This window comes from Tupaia chinensis, unplaced genomic scaffold, assembly GCF_000334495.1.
Source record: "Tupaia chinensis unplaced genomic scaffold, TupChi_1.0 Scaffold000077_1, whole genome shotgun sequence".
Taxonomy (NCBI): Eukaryota; Metazoa; Chordata; class Mammalia; order Scandentia; family Tupaiidae; genus Tupaia; species Tupaia belangeri.
This window is the reverse complement of record NW_006159538.1, coordinates 370,847-390,528: the sequence shown is the minus strand read 5'-3', so window position 1 is coordinate 390,528 and position 19,682 is coordinate 370,847. Positions and strand designations below refer to the sequence as shown.

At 42.7% G+C, this 19,682-nt stretch overlaps 1 protein-coding gene across 1 annotated transcript in view; it reads left to right on the top strand.

The window, feature by feature from the left end:
• LOC102485231 (L-lactate dehydrogenase C chain) overlaps nt 1-19,151 on the top strand; it is a 35,175-nt gene extending 16,024 nt beyond the window's left edge. The window contains exons 6-8 of the mRNA XM_006142478.3: nt 8,689-8,806; nt 11,483-11,606; nt 18,576-19,151. Of these exons, the coding sequence (XP_006142540.1) occupies nt 8,689-8,806; nt 11,483-11,606; nt 18,576-18,740 (407 nt within the window). The 3' untranslated portion in view covers nt 18,741-19,151. The remainder of the gene's footprint in view (nt 1-8,688; nt 8,807-11,482; nt 11,607-18,575) is intronic.
• The last annotated feature ends 531 nt before the right edge of the window (nt 19,152-19,682 follow it).

The following is a 19,682-nucleotide window of genomic DNA, read 5'->3' as shown; positions in this document are numbered from 1 at the left end:
TTTGCTTAGTGGTCAGCTTCTCCTAAATGCCTGGAGCCAAAAATATCTCCTAGTGTTTGCTGGAGGTGTGTGTGTATTGGGGTGTTTACAGCTGTCCCTCAGCTTTTACTTTCTATCACGCAGAGCCTCGAGGTCGGTACAGAACAAAAGCTGAGGGTCTTATCGTTTTCCTGAGAATGCACATGCCCTGGGTGTGCAGTGGCATTTTTCTGGGGAAGATGTGCAGATAGTTTAGATGAGGGTGCAGTAACGAAGAGAAGAAATCTAAGGAGGCAGAATTGACTGATTATTCAATACACAGGCTTACATAGGATCTCAAGAGAGGATTTTTTTTTTTTTTTTTAATTTTGGAGGTATAGGGAAGGTGAGAGTGAGGGGATCAAGGGGAAGAAAAAAGAAGCAAAACATGGGACCAGAAGTTGGCATAATGGCTGTGGTGCTGGACTCCCATGTAGTCAACTGCTGTTCAAGTCCCAGACCCGATGGCTGAAACTCATGCCAGGAGTGTGTGCATGCGTGCCCAAGATCCTGAGAGGAGAATAGAGGAGAAAGGATTGCGGCGTTGCCATCCTCCTGGGGGATGATTTCTCACTTTCTGTTTCTCTGTCTGTCTCTGTCTTTCTGGCGAGCACACGCGCCCTATAGCAAAAACCTCTTCAAAAAAAAAAAAAAGAAGCAAAACATTTAAGGGACCCCAAATGGAAAGAAATCTGTTGATTATAATGTGTGTGCCAGTGTCTTTGACTGGACCAATATGCAGTGTATTCATAAAGGGAAAATTAATTTGTTATGCTGTAATTATACACAGTGATTAAATATAAAAAATAAAATTAAAAAATTTCTGGAAGTAAACAATTTAGTGTTTTTTAAAAAAGCCTATGTGTCTGTATTTCTTTATTGATTGTCATGTTGAACTCTATAATGAATCTGCATTTGACTCTAATAAAATTCATCTATCTAGTCATAAAAGCAAATTATGAAAAGAAGTTACTGTGTTTCTTTATAAATTTAATTTAATTAATTAATTTATTTTAATTTGACCAGAGAGGGACAGAGTGAGAGAGAGAGAGAGAGAGAGGGAAAGGAGAAAGCAAGCCGCCAGTTCTTGGACTTGAACTATAGTCAGCCATGAGGGAATCCAGCACCCTTAACCACCAGCCACCTGCCGGCCCCATTATGTTTCTTTTTCTAACATGGAATTGTTCTCCTTAGTGGATATTTTGACATATGTGGTCTGGAAGTTAAGTGGCCTACCTGTGACTCGAGTAATTGGAAGTGGTTGTAATCTCGATTCTGCCCGTTTTCGTTATCTAATTGGAGAGAAGTTGGGTGTTCACGCCACAAGCTGTCATGGTTGGATTATTGGAGAACATGGGGATTCTAGTGGTGAGTATAAGCCTAATCTCGTTATGCAGTTTAGCTCCAATAATGCTTACTTTATTCAAAATCTATTTTTTTTCTGATCTTGATATAGCTGTATAACTTTCATTTTGTTAGTATTTTCTGATGAATCTATGTCCCTTTATTTTCAGTCTTTGCATTGTTGATTTGGCTACCTGTCATATAATAGTACATTAAACCATATCACTATTTTAAAAGAGAATTGGAGGCCAGCAGGTGATATAGTGGCATAAGCTCTGGACTCCCACATGGTTGAGTGCGGTTTGAGTCCTGGACCCAGTGACTTGAAAATCACACTGGGCGTGTGTGTGTGCTTGCCTAAAACCCAAGAGGAGACCAGAGGGAAGGAACTGTGGTGTGGTCTTCCCCCCAGGAAGTGATTTTTCACTTTTCTTTCCTCTCCCTCTCTCCAGAGAGTGCTTGTGCCCACCCTATAACAACAACCTAAAGTAAATAAAAGAGAATCTGAGTGTTTCTCAGACCTAGGCAGTTCATTTATTGTGATTTTTTAAGAAATAGCTCTGTGGGCGGGACCTGCTGTTGGCGTAATGGTTATGTTGCTGGACTCCCATGTAGTAGATCGTGGTTTGAGTCCAGGACCTGGCAGCTTAAAACTCAGGCCTGGTGCATGTGCGTGCGTGCCCAAGATCCCAAGAGGGGAATGGAGGAGAAGGGATTGCGGGCGGCTGCACCCAGTGAGGCACTTTCTTTCTGTCTCTCTGGCAAGTGCACATGCCCCATAGCAAAAATCTCTCAAAAAAAGCTCTCTCACAGCCTCGCTTCCCAGATGACAAAGAAAAGAAGGAACAATGGCCGTGCCCAAAAGGGCTGCAGTCATACACAGCCTATTCGTTGCACGAACTGTGCCTGATGTGTCCCCAAGGACAAGGCTATTAAGTTCATAGAAAGCAATCATGGATACCAGAGACAATGGGAGGAGGGTGGGACATGGCAGAGGGTTAGGGATAGGGAATCAAGGATGGCAAAATAAATAAATAAATAAATAAATAAAGAGAGAGAAAGGAAAAAAAGCAAAATGTACAAGACATAAGAAATGGAAAAAAAAAAAAAAAGAAGTCCATCATCCGAAACATAGTAGAGGCCTCAGTCATCAGAAACATCTCTGAAGCAAGTGCCTTCGATGCCTGTGTGCTCCCCAAGCTGTGTGTGAAGCTACATTACTGTGTGAGTTGCACCATTCATAGCAAGGTCATCAAGAACCAATCTGGTGAAACTTGGAAGGACCAAACACCCCCACCCCAATTTAGACCTGTGGGTGCTGCTTCTTGCCCTCCACCAAAGCCCATGTAAGGGGCTAAATCTTTAAGGACCAACAAACTGTCCTCTGGGGAAAAAATAAAATGCATATAATAAACATAAATTACATTAATAAATTGTATGTTAAAAAAATAGCTCTATGGGGGCCAGCAGATTGCATGGTGGTTAGGGTGCTGGACGCCCACATGGCCAACTGTGGTTTGGGTTCTGGACCTGATGGCTTCCTTTCTCACTTTCCCTCTCTATGTCTCTCTGGTTAAATTAAAAAAAAAATGATAATGATAATGAATAAAATGAAATAAAATAATACTTAAATTAAGAAAAACAGCTCTATGAAGATGTAATTCACATACCCTGATATCCATTTAAAGTCTACACAGAAGTGTAGTCATCATCACAAGCTAATCATAGGTTATTTGCTTTTTTCCCTTGCTGAAGAGGGGAGAAAGAGATTGATTTTAAAAAAAATTTCTTCTCATAAGTGAGAGGCAAATTGAGACAGACACTCCCAACAGGGTCCCAAAGCAAAAGTTTGCCTCTAGTCTTAGCCAGCCCAGTTCACAGGCATTCACACATGTACCCATGACCTATGACATGCTCAGCGAGATTCCAGGGTGCGAACCCAGGATCCAGTTGTGTTACCAGTGTGCCACTGCCTGTCTTGAGAAATAGATCTTTGACAGGATTTCACCATATAGGGATCCCTCCTGCTCCAGCCTACTTGCTAGTTAGAACCACAAGCATGTGTCACCACATGTAGGTTGGGCCAGGAATCGAACTGAGGCCTCCCATATGACCTCTGCTTCAGAGTAAGTGTCTTAGTAGCATACGCCACTGTGGATGAGCAAGAATTATAGAATATTTTCATCAACACAAAAGTAAAACCCCATTTTAAAAAAGAATTATTTAACTTTTTATTTATTATTATTATCATTATTATTTTTCAGTTTGATCAGAGAGAGACAGAGAGAAGGGAGAAGGCAAGCCACCAGGTTCGAGACTTGAACCGGTTGGCCATATGGGAGTCCAGCACCTTTAACCACCATGCCACTTGCCGGCCCCTAAGACCCCTTTTTTACTTGTAGCCTATCCCCAGGCAACTACTACCTACTACCCACTTTCTGACTCTATAGATTTGTTTATTCTGTTCTTTTCATATAAATGAAATTATATAATCTGAGGTTTTTTTTTTTTTGCAAGAGGATATGTGCACTTGCCAGAGAGAGAGAGAGAGAGAGAGAGAGGGAGGGAGGGGGGGAGAGAGAGAGAACCTTTTCCCCAGAGGGAAATGGTCACACTGTGATCCTTATCTGTCATTTCTCATCCCATCAGGTTTGGGGACATGCACACACATGTGCACAGCATGTTTTTCAAACCATTAGGGCTAGGAAAGAACTGCAGTCGGCCATGTGGGATCTGGCTTTCTTTGCACAGCCTGTAACTGCTGTGCTATATATAGCACTGGCCCTAATATGCAATTTTTTTAAAGAGAGATTTTTGCTAAAGGGCACATGCGGTCTTTGGAGAGGCAGAGAAACAAAAAGCATTCACCTAGAGGGAATGGTCATGCTGCAATCCCTTCTCCTCCATTTTCCTCTCAGGATTTTGGGCACAAACACACGTGTGTCCAGTGTGAGTTTTAAGCCACCAGGTCCAGGACTTGAACCATGGTTGACTACATGGGAGTCTAGCAACATAACCACTATGCCATCTGCTTGTCCCCCAGTATGTGATTTTAAAGATTACTTAAGACCACACCAATCTCCTTTCTGACCTTAAATGTGATTTAATCTTTGCTATATATTGGGTTGACAGAAAAGTCATGATGTATTATTCTATGCAAAAATATGTCTTGACTATTCCAACAACTCAGTAGTTAGAACTTTATATTTCTTACAGTATTTTCTAAATATGTCATATGTGTAAATCTTCTTTGCGTACTAGCAGTAAATCCATCAAAGATAGGGACCTTTAAATAATTTGTTCATTCATTCATTTACTCAAACAATTAGTGTTCTTTTTTCCCTTTGTATTTCAAAGATCATAGATAATAAATTTTTTTTCTTTGAATGTTTGCTAAGCAGCCAGAAGGTGACATACTCTATTCCCTAGTCCTAGCCCCTGAACCAGAGGGTGGGTGTTGGGAAGATACATAGACCAAAGAGGGAGTGGAGCTAAGAGTGCAGCCAGTTGCATATGTGTATCCTTGGTGTAGTGGCTTCAGAACTAACGGAGGCCCAGAACTAACAGTCTCCCTCCCTTCCAGATATCATGAGGGTATAATAAATAATTGTGATTTGACTCAAACAAATACTTCTCCAACCAGTGCCTTAATTTGACCCTGTTGACTCATGTTATTGCCTTAAACTATCTCTTGTTTAAACCAACTTCATTTATTGAAAATAATGGGACCAGCAGTTAGCCTAATGGCTATGTTGCTGAACTCCCATGTAGTTGACTGCGATTTGAGCCCTGGACCCAGTGGCTTAAACTCATGCCGGGTATGTGTGCTTGCATGCCCAAGATCCTGAGAGGAGAATGGAGTAGAAGAGATTGTGGTGTGGCCATCCCCCCGGGGTGATTTCTCACTTTCTCTCTGTCTCTCTCTGTCTTTCTGGGGAACACGCAAGCCCTATAGCAAAAACCTCTCCAAAAAAAAAAAAAAGAAAGAAAATAATATTCACAAATGTATGTTAATTTTTTACATTTAATATTTCATAATTTATTTTTAGAAAAAGGGTATATTCTAATTAGCATTAATTTGAACATACTTAGTACTTTGTTTAGCATAATTTTGTCTTTTTTCTCTTTCTCTGCTTTCTGTTGGGTTAATTAAACTTTCTTTAATTTCCTTTATTTTTAAGATTTTTAAACATGTATAATACAGTGTGTGTGTGTGCACACATAAGAGAGAAAGAGAGAGCAACAGGAAGAGAGAGAAAGCATCCCTGGCAGAGGCTCCCACAAGGATCCGCTTTCCCCAGCTCTCCACCCTATCAGGATCTTGGGTACCTACATGTGTGCCTGACAAATTCTCAGGCCAATCTGGAAATCCAAACCCATGGTCAGCCACATGGCTCCCACACTGCAGTACAGTATGCTATGGACTGAGCCACCTAGGCTGGGCCTCCTCTAACTCTTTGGAATACACACTCACTTGTTAAATGGTTTTCTATGATGTTTAGTATTCATGCTTGACCTCAAGATTAGTGTGTTTACTCTTCTTTGGAACATCTCAAAGACTTTAGAATACTTAAAGTTTGATTTTCTTCTTTCTGTCATATATGTAATTAATTCATTTTCTGGTTTCATCCTGTTTTTATAACCCCCAAACTAATTATAATTAACATTATTGTTTGACTAGTCAGTATTGTCCATTTATGAGCACTCACTAGTTTTTTTTTTTTTTTTCTTAGAGAGCGGGTGTACTTGTCAGAGAGAGAGAGAGAGGTGATAGCAACCCCCATGGGGCACGGTCATGCTAAATATCTTCCCCTCCATTTCTCCATCCTGTCAGGATTCTGGGCACAGATGCACATGCACCCAGTGTGTTTCTCAAGCTTCTAGGCTTGGGATTCACACTCTGGGGTCGGTCACGTGGGATCTGGCTGCCTTAATCTCCAGGCCATGGTGCCAGCCCCATGTTTGCCAGGTTTTTTTTTTTTTTTTTTCTTACTTTTTCTCTCTGCATGTAACTTCTCCTGGATTTAATTTCTTTTATCCTGAACTGTATCCCATCAGTGTTGTTTATATGAAGATATTTTTTAGTTGCACCTCATTCTAGAATAGTAGTTTAACTAGCTATGAGATTCTAAACTGACAGTTATTTCCTCTCAGCTCTTAGTTACTGTTGAGAAATATGGTAGTAATTTGTTATTTTTCCCCCCTAATTGCTTATGATATTTTACCTTTCTTCTCATTTTTTTTTATTTGCTAGAGAGCTCATGTGCTCATTGGGAGATGGGTAGGGACAGGGAGAGAGAGAAAGCACCCACAGAAAATGGTCATGCCACAATTCCTTCTCCTCCATCTCTCCTTTTTCTGGGGTTTTGGACATGAATGCACAATGCACCTGCATGTTTCTCAAGTTGCTGGGTCTGGAACTTTAATTGCGTGGTTGACCATGTGGGATCCATCCACCTTAACCACTAGGCCAGTGCTGGGCCCTTTCCTTTTCTGTCTGGATTCTGCATTCCATACATTGCTTTAAAATGCCTCCTGACGTTGTGCGGTATTTGACTTTCTGCACCCGCCTTATTTTACTGAATAGAATGTCTTCTGGACTCATCTGTGATACCACAGATGACAGGATTTCATTTTTATTTTGTCTGAATAATATTTAATTGTGTAAATGTGCCACATTTTCTTCATTCATTCATCCATGGACACTTAGATGAGTCCATGTTCTTGGCTCTCATGAGCAGTACTGCAGTAAACAGACATGCAGACGTTACCTCTTTGATGAGGTAACTTCATTTCCTTTGAATATATATCCAGTAGTGGAATTACTGGATCATCTGGGAAAATCCAAAAAAGTTGATCTTAGAAGTAGAGTAGTGTGGAGGGCAGGGGTGGCAGGTGGTGTGGTAGTTAAGAGCACTAGACTCCCACATGCCGACCACAGTTCAAGTCCCGGATCTGGTGGCTTCCTTTCCTCTCTTTCTCTCTCTCATGCTGTTGCTCTCTTGTCAAGTTAAAAACAAACAAACAAAATAAATAAATAAAATAAGTAAAATTTAAAAAAATAGTATAGCGGGCCCAGTAGATGGCGTGGTGGTTATGGTGGCTGTACTCGCACGTGACTGACCATGGTTTGAGTTCCAAACCTGGCAGCTTGTGTTTCTACTTTCCCTCTCTCTCTGTGTCTCTCCCTGGTCAACTTTAAAAATGATAATAATAAAATAATGACGATGAATAAAAAAAAAAGTAGAGTTGTATAGTGGTACCCAGAGGCTGGGAAGGTTTGAAAGGCTGGAGACGGGAAAGATTTGTCATTGTGAACAAAGTTATAATTAGATAGGAATAAGTTCTAGTGTTCCCTTGCACAGCAGGGGCACTATAATTAACAATAATATATATTTCAAAATAGCTAGAAGAGAAGATTTTGAATGTTTCCACCACAAAGAAATTATTAATGTTTAAGATGATGGATATGCCAATTACCCTACATTGATATTTACATATTGTGTACATGGACTCAACTATCACATTGTACCAAGTAAATACACACGCATATGTGTGACTCTGCAAATATGCCTCCTATATATGTGTTGCTTAGAAGTACCTCCTTAAAAAAAAAGTACCTCCTATACCTCATAGCTATAAGCAAATTCTACTACATATTTTTAAAAAGAATTATTTTAAATTTATTTAATTTATTTAATTTGATCAGAGAGGGACAGAGTGAGAGAGAATAAGAGAGAGATGGAAAGTGAGAAAGCAAGCCAAGCCGCCAGGTCTGGGACTCGAACTGTGATTAGCCATGTGGGATTCAGGTGCCCTTAACCACCATACCACCTGCTGACCCCTACATATTTTTTTTTAAGAGAGAGATTTTTGCTATAGAGTACATGCACTCACCACAGAGACAGAGAGACAGAAAGCAAGAAATCACTCCCCCAGGGGGATGGCCATGCCACAGTCCCTTCTCCTCCATTCTCCTCTTGGTATCTTGGGCACACAAGTACCCATGCCTGGCGTGAGTTTTAAGCCACCTGGTCCAGGACTCAAACCATGGTCAACTACATGGGAGTCCAGCAACGTAACTGTTACACCATCTGCTAGTCACTCTACTACATACTTTTAACATTTTATAATTTTATTTCTTAAATTTTCCTCTTTCATTCATTTAAAACTTATTTTTCATAAGTTTTCTATGGTGTAAGGTAGTAACCTTGTAATGTAAAATGAAAACGAAAGCAAAACACCCCCACACCAACTTCAAACAACTGATCCAATATTGAGAAGAAGAATTTACACTGAAATTTTTGTTTTTATTTTTGTTTTTAGTGCCTTTATGGAGTGGAGTGAATGTTGCTGGTGTTGCTCTCAAGAGTTTGGACCCTAAATTAGGAACTGATTCAGACAAGGAACAGTGGAAAAATATCCACAAACAAGTTGTTGAGAGGTAACAATACTTACTCTGCTTCTTAATGCCTTAATAATCAGTCTTAAGAATAAATTTTAGGGACCAGCTGTTAGGATAATGGCTATGTTGCTGGACTCCCATGTAGTTGGCTGTGGTTCAAGTCCTGGACCAGTGGCTTAAACTCACACTGGGTGCGTGTGCATGCGTGCCCAAGATCCCGAGAGGAGAATGGAGGAGAAGGGATTGCGACGTGGCCATCCCCCCTGGGGGGTGATTTCTCGCTTTCTGTTTCTTTGTCTCTCTCTGTCTGTCTGGTGAGCACACGTGCCCTATAGCTAAAACCTCTCAAAAAAAAAAAAAAAAAAAAAGAAAGAATAAATTTCACAGACCAAAAGTCCGTAATTGACCTTAGCTTTTTTGTGAGATAAATAACTTGAGGTTTCTGAAAATCCCCAAATTCAGACTTACATCATGTGTAGTTTTCTTTTGCCAGCATTCTTCCAAAGGAAATAAAGGACTTACTGTTTCCCCAGAACTTGTATATATCCAATATGAATGTATCTGAGGTGTTATAAAGCATAGTGACTCTGAGCATAGGGTGATTGGAGCTGCGGTGCTGAGGTTTTAACTTCCTTAGCATTTATTAGTGGTTTGATGTTGGAAAATTACTTAAACAATCACAAGCTTGGTTTACTCATCTTTAAAGTGGGGATAGTTATGGAACTTGCCTTTGAAGGCTGTCATAGAGAGTAAGTTAGCACATGCGAGGTGCTGGAGTAGTGCCTTGAACTGATGACATGTCATCATAGGACTGGATGGAAACTCACATGGAGTGGATGCAGGGGATCAGAAATTAATGAGATTTGTTCTCTTATAAATGAGGATCTGACTCCACTTTTACCTATGGTGTACCTCTTCATGATCTTGGATTCTATCTTAACAGTACACATGGTTCTCCTTCATACTCTAGCCCAGATACACATTAGTAGAAGTCAGAGAATTTAGGAATCCCCTTTTGGATGTTCACAGTTGGAAGATTAAATCTAACAGCCACAAGTCCACTGTATGTATACTATGGCAGCAGTCCTACAAAATGTGTACTAATTGGGGCAGAGACTACGAAGTCACATAATATAACAAAAAAAGTGATTATGTGTGAACATTTATTGTCTAACTGTCTTTTAGTTTCAAAAGTTAAAATCACTTAAAACTCACAAGTTGGGGCCAGCAGTTGGTATTGTAGCTAAGGGGCTAGATGCCCACATGACTGAATGTAGTTTGAATCTTGGACCCGGTGGCTTGAGTATCACACTAGGCACATGTGTGTTCGCACAAAACCCTGAGAACTGAATGGAGGAGAAGGGCCACCCACTGGCAGCTAAGGAACATGTTTTAACTAATACTGGTTTCTGTGTGTCCTGTAGCCCATCTGTCTCCCATAGGGAGGTACAGTGCTCTTTTATCTACCCAGTCCTTAATAATTGTATCACAAAAAATTCTAGTTCCTTTGTTTGTTTGTTTGTTTTTGGAGAGGTTTTTGCTATAGGGTGCATGCTCTCACCAGACAGAGAGACAGAAAGCGAGAAATCAGCCCCCAGGGGGGATGGCCACACCGCAATCCCTTCTCCTCCATTCTCCTCTCGGGATCTTGGGCACTCATGCACACGCGCCCAGCTTGAGTTTTAACCCTAGGCATGCTGGGTGGCTGTGTGCATGCCATGGTCAGGGCTGGCTGAGGCTGGGGTGAATTTTGGCATGGGGACCTTGTTGGGGATGCCTGTCTCTATTTATCTCTGTGGGAAAAAAGGAAGGAACTTTTTTTTTAAATAGTGGAAACAGGTAGTGAAGAATAGTGAAGAGCATTTTTTTAAAGAATTATTTTATTTAACTTTATTTATTTATACATTTCATTTTAAATTTGACCAGAGAGGGAGTGAAAGAAAGTGAGAAAGTAAGCCGCCAGGTTCAGGACTCGAACCGTAGTCGGCCATGTGGGAATCTAGCACCTTTAACCTCCACATCATCTGCTGGCCCCGTGAAGAACATTTTTTTAAGTTTACTTATTTCTTCCATTAGAAAGAGAGGCAAAAAGGTAGAGAGACACAAGGACACAGGCACCACCTACAGGGTCCTCACACTGACATCCACCTTTGGCCTCAGCCAGCCCAGATCAAGGCCTGCACGTGCACGTGGCATGTATAGCGAGGCCTCGGATATAAACTGGGGCACTCCTGTGTGGGCCTAGCCTTGTAGAATGGGTGGCTGCTGCTCCACCACCTGGTCCTGAGTAGTGAAGAGTATGGGGACCAGCAGTTATGTCACTGGACTCCCACGTAGTCAGCTGCAGTTCAAGTCCCGGACCCAGTGGCTTAAACTCATGCCAGGCACGTCTGCGTGCGTGCCCAAGATCCCAAGAGGAGAATGAAGGAGAAGGGATTGCGGCATGGCCATTCCTCCTGGGGGGTGATTTCTCGCTTTCTATCTCTCTGTCTCTCTCTGTCTGTCTGGCAAGCGCATGCGCCCTATAGCAAAAACCTCTCCAAAAAAAAAAAAAAAAGTATGAAACTTACTTCTTTTTCATAAACAATTTTTAGGACATTTTTAATAGAGTAACATTGACGTATAAATTACTTCAAAGTAGATGCTTGAAGAATATTATGTTTTCTCTAGATTGACTTCTCATGAGTTTGATTTTCTCACTTTCTACAATTGTAGTGCCTATGAGATTATCAAGCTGAAGGGGTATACGTCTTGGGCTATTGGACTGTCTGTGACAGATCTGGCAGGATCAATTTTAAAAAATCTTAGGAGAGTGCATCCAGTTTCCACTATGGTCAAGGTAGGCTTAAATTAAATCTTCATTCATCACCCTCCTCTACATTTGAGCCTTTTCTGTGGGCCAGGCATTGCACAGAATGTTGAGAATATAATGGTGAACAAAGATGTCGGAGACCCTGACCTCACTGAGTTTAATGAAAGACATGGATCTAATAAAACAATTACAAAACAAAACATGTAATAATAAATTGTGCCAAGAGCTATGATGGAAAACTATAAAGTGCTAAAAATACACAACAGGAGAATTTAACTACTCTGGAGAAGGGGCATGTGTGGTAGTTAGGGGGAAATTCCTAACTAAGATATGACCTCACCTGAGTGATTAGGAGTTCATTTGGAAGGCTGGACTCACATTCCAAGCGGAGGGAATACATGTACAGAGTATCTGAAGTAGATATAAGTGGGGAGTAGTTGGGATCTGAAAAAAGGTTCAGTTGCCAAAGTGTAGAGAAAAAAAGAGTGCTGGGACCAGTCAGTGGTATGGTGGTTGAGGTGACTGGATCCCACACGGCCAACTACACAGTTCAAATCCTGGACCTGGCAGCTGGAAAATCATGCCAGGCACGTGTGCATGTGTGCCCAAGATCCCAAGAGGAGATTGGAGGAGAAGGAATTGCAGTGTGGCCATCCCTCCTGGGGGATTATTTCTCACTTTCCCTCTCATTGTCTGTCTGTCTGTCTCTCTCTCTGGTGAGTACACACATCATAAGACAAAAACCTCTAGAAAAAAAAAAAAAAGACAGGTGTATGTGCATATACCTAAAATCTCGAGAGGAGAAGGGATTGTGTGGTGGCCATCCCCCTTGAGGGATGTTCTCTCCCTTTCCTTCTCTCTGTTTCTCAAGTGAGCGCACATGCTCTACAAGAAAACAAAGCAAAACAAAACAAAAATCAAAGAGAAGTGCATGATGAGGTTGCAGAAGTAGCAAGGTCAGGCTACAAAAGCCTTATGAAGGGTTATTGATTCTTACTTTAAGAGCAATGGAAGGCAGTAAAAATGTTTTGTGTTAAAAAGATTTCTGTGATGGAACCAGCAGGTGGCATGGTTAAGTTGCTGGATCCCTTATGGACAACCACGGTTCGAGTCCTAGACCCAGCAGCTTGAAACTTACATTGGGCGTATGTGCATTCATGCCCAAAATCCAGAGAGGAGAATGGAGGAGAAGGAATTGCAGCATAGCCATCCCCACTCTGAGGTGATTTCTCACTTTCCCACTTTCTGTCTGTCTCTGATGAGTGTACATGCTCATGGCAAAAACCTAAAATAAAAAAAAAAAACTTTAAAAAAGATTGCTGGGGCTGTGATGGAGAGAATAGATTTGAAGGGACAAGAGTAGATGAAGGGAAATTTGCAGGAGCTCAGAACAGAGAGGGTGGTAGTAGTAGAGTTGAATAGAAAGGGACAGATTTGAGATACTTTGTATTTAGAAGATAAAATTATAGGAGTTTGTAGTGGAATGAGTGGGAAATGAAGGAGAGAGGTCATTCTTAGGTTTCTGTTTGCACATGTAGATGTGATAGAAAGGTGGTGATATCACTCACTCAGGAAGGGAATACTCACAGAACCAGGTTTAAATATCATATTTGCAGTTTTGGACAAGTTGAATTTGAGGTGCCTTTGAGGTGTATCTCATTGGAAGTAAACTGTTAAGTATGGCTTCAAGAACTCATGAAATAAGTTTGTTTGAAGCATCATCAATAGTGTATTAGTGGGGACCAGCAGTTGGCATAATGGCTATGTTGCTGGACTCCCATGTAGTCGACCATAGTTCGAGTCCCAGACCCAGTGGCTTAAACTCAGGCCGGGCGCATGTGCGTGCGTGCCCAAGATCCCGAGAGGAGAATGGAGTAGAAGGGATTGTGGTGTGGCCATCTCCCTAGGGGGTGATTTCTCGCTTTCTTTCTTTCTTTCTGTCTGTCTCTGTCTTTCTGGTGAGCATATGTGCTCTATAGCAAAAACCTATTCAAAAGAAAAAAAAATACAAAGAAAAAAAACGTGTATTAATGGGCCAGCTAGTGGCATGGAGGTTAAGGCAGCTGGTTCACACAGAGCCAACTATACGGTTCAAGTCCCATACCTGACAGGTTGAAAATCGCACCAGGAGCATGTAGGTACGTGCCCAAAATCCCGAGAGGAAAATGGAGAAGGGGTTGTGGCCTGACCATCCTCCCTGATGGGTACTTTTTCAATTTCCCTTTCTCTCTGTCTCTGGCGAGTGCACATACCCTATAGGAAATTTTTAAAAATAATTATTTAATTTTATTCATTGTCATTAATTATTTTTTATTTTATTTAAGTCAACCAGAGAGTGACAGAGAAGGAAAGTGAAAATGCAAACTGCCAGGTCCAGGACTCGAACCATGGTCAGCCATTTGGGAGTCCAGCCACCCCAACCATCACACCACCTGTCAGCCCCAGAAATTTTTTTAAAGAGATTTTTGCTGTAGGGCGCATGTGCTCACTGGAGAGACAGAGACAGAAAGAAAGCAAGAAATCATTTCCCTGGGGGCATGGCCATGCCACAGTTACTTCTCCTCCACTCTCCTCTTGGGATTTTGGGTATGTCCACACACGTGCTCAGTGTGAGTTTTAAGCCACTGGATCCAGGACTCAAACCACAGTTGACTGTGGGAATTCAGTGACATAACCATTGTGCCTTCTGTTAGTCCCACCCTATAGGAACTTTTAAAAGAAAAATTTATTAGGACTCTTAGAAGCCAATTCAAACTAGCTTATACAAAAGAAAGAAAAAGAGAGAAAAAGAAAGAGAGGGAGAGAGGGACAAACGGAGGGAGGGAGGAAGGAAGGGAGGAAAGAAAGCAAGCCAATATATTGGCTGATGTAACTGAAATGGCAAGGAGGCCTGATCCAGGTGTTCAAAACTATATTATCAAAATTGTCTTTTCTCTCCATTCTTTGGCTTATCTTTCCACTCTGTTGTGCTTATCTCACATGGACTCTTTCCAAGAGACAAAAGAATGACTTCCTGTAAAGGCTTAAGAGTTGTTGTCTCGGGACTCTGACTCTTCCTTTGCCCATGTTAATTTCCAGATAACTGCCAATTCTGGAAGCACATACTTGCTCATGTGATATCTGTCAGTTGAGGGGAGGAGCAGTTCTCCAAAGGGAAAGTGAGGTTCTGTCAACAAAACAGAGAAGAGATGTTAAACAGCAAAGACAGCAGATATTCCCTATACTTAGTTACTGAAGCTGTCCATTTTTTCTTTTTTTCTTTCTTTTTTTGTTTGAGAGGTTCTTGCTATAGGGTGTGTGCGCTTGCCAGAAAGACAGAGAGAGACAAAAAGCAAGAAATCACCCCCCGGGGAGATGGCTACACCGCAATCTCTTCTCTTCCATTCTCCTCTCGGGATCTTGGGCACACATGCACATGCGTCCAGCATGAGTTTAAGCCACTGTGTCTGGGATTCGAACTGCGGTTGACTACATGGGAGTCCAGGGACATAGCCATTATGCCAACTGCTAGTCCCAAAGCTGTCAGTTTTCATGAGCTTGCCTAAAGAGAATGTATAAGAGAAGAAAAATTAAGACTGAGCCTTGAAGAATTCCAGTATTAAAAGTTGTTTATGGACCAGCAGATGGCATGGTGGTTAAGGCACTGGACTCCCACATGACTGACCACAGTTCAAGTCTCAGATCTGACAGCTTGAAAATCATGCCAGGCACTTGTGCCTGCGTGCCCAATATCCCAAGAGGGGGATGGAGAAGAGATTGAGGACTGGCCATCCCCCAGAGGGTAGTGATTTCTCGTCTTTCTCCCTCTCTGTCTTTCTCTGACCAGTGCATTCACCCCATAGCGAACTTAAAAGACACACACACACACACACACACACACACACACATATACACACACAAATGCACACATGCACATACAGAATCATTTATAGTCTCTTATTTTTTTGCCCAATCACTTCTTTTTTTTTTTTTTTTTCTTTAGGGAGGCAATTGCTATAGAGTGTGTGCACTCACTGAAGAGACAGAGAAAAACAGAGACAGAAAACAAGAAATCAGCCCCTGGGGGGTGGCCACGCTACAATCTCTTCTGGTCGTCTTCTCTTGGGATTTTGGGCATGCACACATTCACACATACATGCCCAGGGTGAGTTTTTAAGCTACTGGGTCCAAAATTCAAACCATGGTCGACTACATGGGAGTCCAGTGATGTAACCGTTACACAAATCTACTGTCACTCATTTTTACTACTTTACATCTTTAGCAAACAAATTTAGGTATATACCCAGATTTTACATTAATATAATGAACTGAATTTTCTGGGTCAAATATGAGAATCTTTAAAAAGCATGTGTAGGGGCCAGCAGGTGGTGTGGTGGTTAAGGGCATTGGACTCCCACATAACCAACTGTGGTTCGAGCCCTGGACCTGGCGGCTTACTTTGTCACTTTACCTCTCTCTCTCTTTCTCACTCTGTCACTTCTAGTCAAATTAAAATAAATGAATAAATAAGTAAAGTTCAATAATATATTTTTTTTAAAAAAAAGTTTATGGAAAATATACATTATGAAAAAAACTGGATTTCAGGACCAGCAGTTAGCATAATGGCTATGTTGCTAGACTCCATGTAGCCAACTGCAGTTCAAGTCCCAGACCCGGTGGCTTAAACTCACACTGGGCACATGTGTGTGTGTGCCCAAGATCCCTAGAAGAGAACAGAGGGGAAGGGATTATGGTATGGCCATCCCCCCTTGGGGTGATTTCTCACTTTCTGTTTCTCTGTCTCTCTCTGCTTTCTGGTAAGTGCACACGTCCTATAGCAAAAAACCTCTCAAAAAAAACCAAAAAACAAAAAAAATGGATTTCTTTTTTTTTTTTTTTTTGCACCAAAATGGGCTTGTACTTTTATTTTCCACAAACTGGTGTTTTTGTGTATGTGTGTGTGGCCAGAGGGTAAGTGTGCTCACCAGAGAGCGAGGAGAGGGAGAAAGAAAAGAAGAGGGAGAGAGAGAAAGCAATCCCAATGGGATGTGATTATGTTGTAACCCTTCCTCCTCCATGTCTCCATTTTATAAAGATTTGGGGCATTCACACATGCAGTTGGTCTGTTTTTCAAGGGACCAGGACTAGGATTTGAACCGTGGCTGGCCATGTGGGATTCTGCTGCCAAGCACTGGGCTTAATTGTTGTAATACAGGCCTGGCCCTTCTACAAACTTTTTGATGTCCTCTTATATATTAGAAATTCTCTTTAACTATTTCCTTGCTTCACAGCCAGTCCAAAGGTAAATGAGAGTATCTTTGACCAGACATGGAGCTTCCAGGGCAGAGGGCAGGCCGAGGGGGGCTGGCAGCAGGTCATGGTTACACACAAGGCCAGGCAAAGCCCCTGTGGTCAGGGGCCCTGGCTCCCAGCCCAACCAGCAGCCTTCAGATGACATGATGGGATGGACATGAATTCTCCAGATCCAGTCTGAGAAACTCCTTCTAGAGGGAAGAAGAGGTGACAGAAGTTAGAGGAACTGAATCTAAAAACACTAGTGGGGAAGCCCAGGGGCTTCTTCCCCAGCGTGGCAGTGTTCCCACCGACGGCACCCCACCTCTGGAAGCGCATGCTAAAGCTCTAAAGGTCACAAGGGATAGTTAAAGAGTAACTAAGGCTAGGAAAGGAAAGGAAGGCATGTGTGACAGTGGCTGGAGCCTGGCTGACATCTGGTGGGAGAGTGGCCTTCCGTGGCCGGCATAGGCCAGAGTAGGGGCAGTGCGAGTAGGGCGTGGCAGGGGCCATCAAGGATGACACTTGGCTGATCCAATGGAACTCATCAGTTTAGTGTAAAGTGATTACCAAAATGTGGGAGCCGGACTACGGTAGAGAGGTAGCTGGAGAGGCCCTCTGTGGGGCAGAACAGGAGCAAGAGGCTTGTGAGGGGCTAGGCCCAGACACAGCGAGTGGGGAAGACAGCTGAACCCAGCAGCACTTGTGGCTCAGATCTAGGACAAAGCTGAGAGGCACTGCTCCTGAATCGAGGGCCCTCTCTGTTCCTTCAGTGCCAGGTCCTGGTAGTTACAGTCAGACCTGAAGAAAGAACATGGCCACCTGTAATGCCTGATTCAGTCCCAGGGGATGAGCAAAGCCTCCCGTTGCCACCTACGACACTAGATTCAGCCCCGGGGGACTGTAAAGAGCAATGAGTGTGAGGCAGGGAAGCATGAGGGATCTGCTGGGTCTCCCTACCTTCCAGGGCTCATTGCCCATCAGGATTGTGAGCTGCCATGTTGTACTGGCTCTGACAGCTGCCTCTGTGGCCTTGGCTTCAGCTGCATAAGTGGAAGGAACAGGGGGTGCATTGAGCAGAGGTTCCATGGGCTCAGCACGGGGCAGTGCACAGAGCTGTCCCCTGGCCCTCCTTGTCATGAGGTGGTCCCAGGTAGCACCGAGGTGGAGGCAGTGGAGAGGGGCACATGGGCAGGAGTATACCCATGACCACTGGCAAGGGGAGGGACATGGGTCCACGGGGCATGTGGTACCCACTGGCTTTTCTGGGGCCTCACCTCTGGAGGCCCAAGATACCTTGTGCAGCATTGCTTGTCCAGACTCGGTGTCCCTGATGTGAGGGTACAGCAGAGCCTGCAGCCACTTGCCTTCACTGTTCCCTTGGAGTCTGCACCAGACAAGCTGCTGATCCCACATCTCTCATCAGATAACACGGCATGCCTGGCAGCCTGCCCCTTGGGCAGAAAGATGCCTGGTGAGGGGTAAAGTAAACGTACCTTTCTCGGTCTTGTGAAGGCCTCTGGCACAGTCTTTATGTCACTGAATGTAAGTTCCACATGGTCACGGGTCATAAAGACAGCCAGGATTGAGACAACAGCCACTCCGCCGTCTCCGAGGAATCCCAGGTGAGCGCTGCGGGCACCCCGTGCTCTCGTTCCGCTGCCCTGCTGCACTGCTCCTTTTCCTGCTCAGGTCACTGGGTGACAATCTAATCTTGCCTTTCAGGGCTTATATGGAATAAAAGAAGAAATCTTTCTCAGTGTCCCTTGTGTCTTGGGGCGGAATGGTGTCTCAGATATTGTGAAAGTTAACTTGAATTCAGAGGAGGAGGCCCTTTTCAAGAAGAGTGCAAATACACTTTGGAATGTCCAAAAGGATCTGGTATTTTAAAGCCTTTTGATGTTTTATTGTTTTACAGAACAGAAGAGAACAGACTGTATTTTACATTTTAAAAGTATTTTTATCTGATCTGTACAAAATTAAAAAGAAATCGGAGACCCATGCTATAACTTCAGTCATTTGAGGTTAGAAGGAGAACATTTTTGGTAAAGAGATTTCTTTATGCATTCCTTACCTCTCTGTTCTAATGATACCTGGTCTGTTAAGTTGGACTTTTGAAGTATGTCATATACATAAGCGTTGCCTTCAGCTTTATTAGAATATAAATAACAACCCATTATAATATAGGACTTCTGATTCTTCCCACAAACAAGTGCCTTTTCTAGTGAAATTGTATCTTGTGCCTTCTTTTACTAGGGCACCAGCATATTCACTTTATATTGCTACATTAAGTTCACGTGTATAACCTTTACTAATATTCATTACAGAGCATGTGTCCCTGTGTGGAGCGAGACAGAGAGAGAAGGAGGAGCACCTTCCACAGGGTCTAGTCACATCACAGTCCCTTCCCCTAGCCCTCCAGCCTGTCAGGTCTGGAGCACTCGCCCATGTGCCCAGCATGTTTTAGGCTCACCACACCAGGGATTTCAACTGTGGAAAAGACTGACTTTTTTAAATTGCTGGTGAGTGTATGCATTTGCTAGAGGTGGAGAAAGGGAGAGGGAGAAGCACACTCATGGAATGCGGTCATGCTTCCATCTCTCCTCCTCCATTTCTCCATCCCGGGGGGATTCTAGGCCCATAAGCACATGTGTACATATGTCCCTTCTGCACTTTTCAAGCCACTGGACCGAGATTTGAACTGTGGTCAGCCAGATGACAGCTGTCTCCCTTAGCCACTAGGCTGTGGGGCCAGCCCAATACCTGTTTTTAAGACCTTACATATTAAAAGATTTATAACTTTATGATGTAGAAAAATATAAATGAAATATG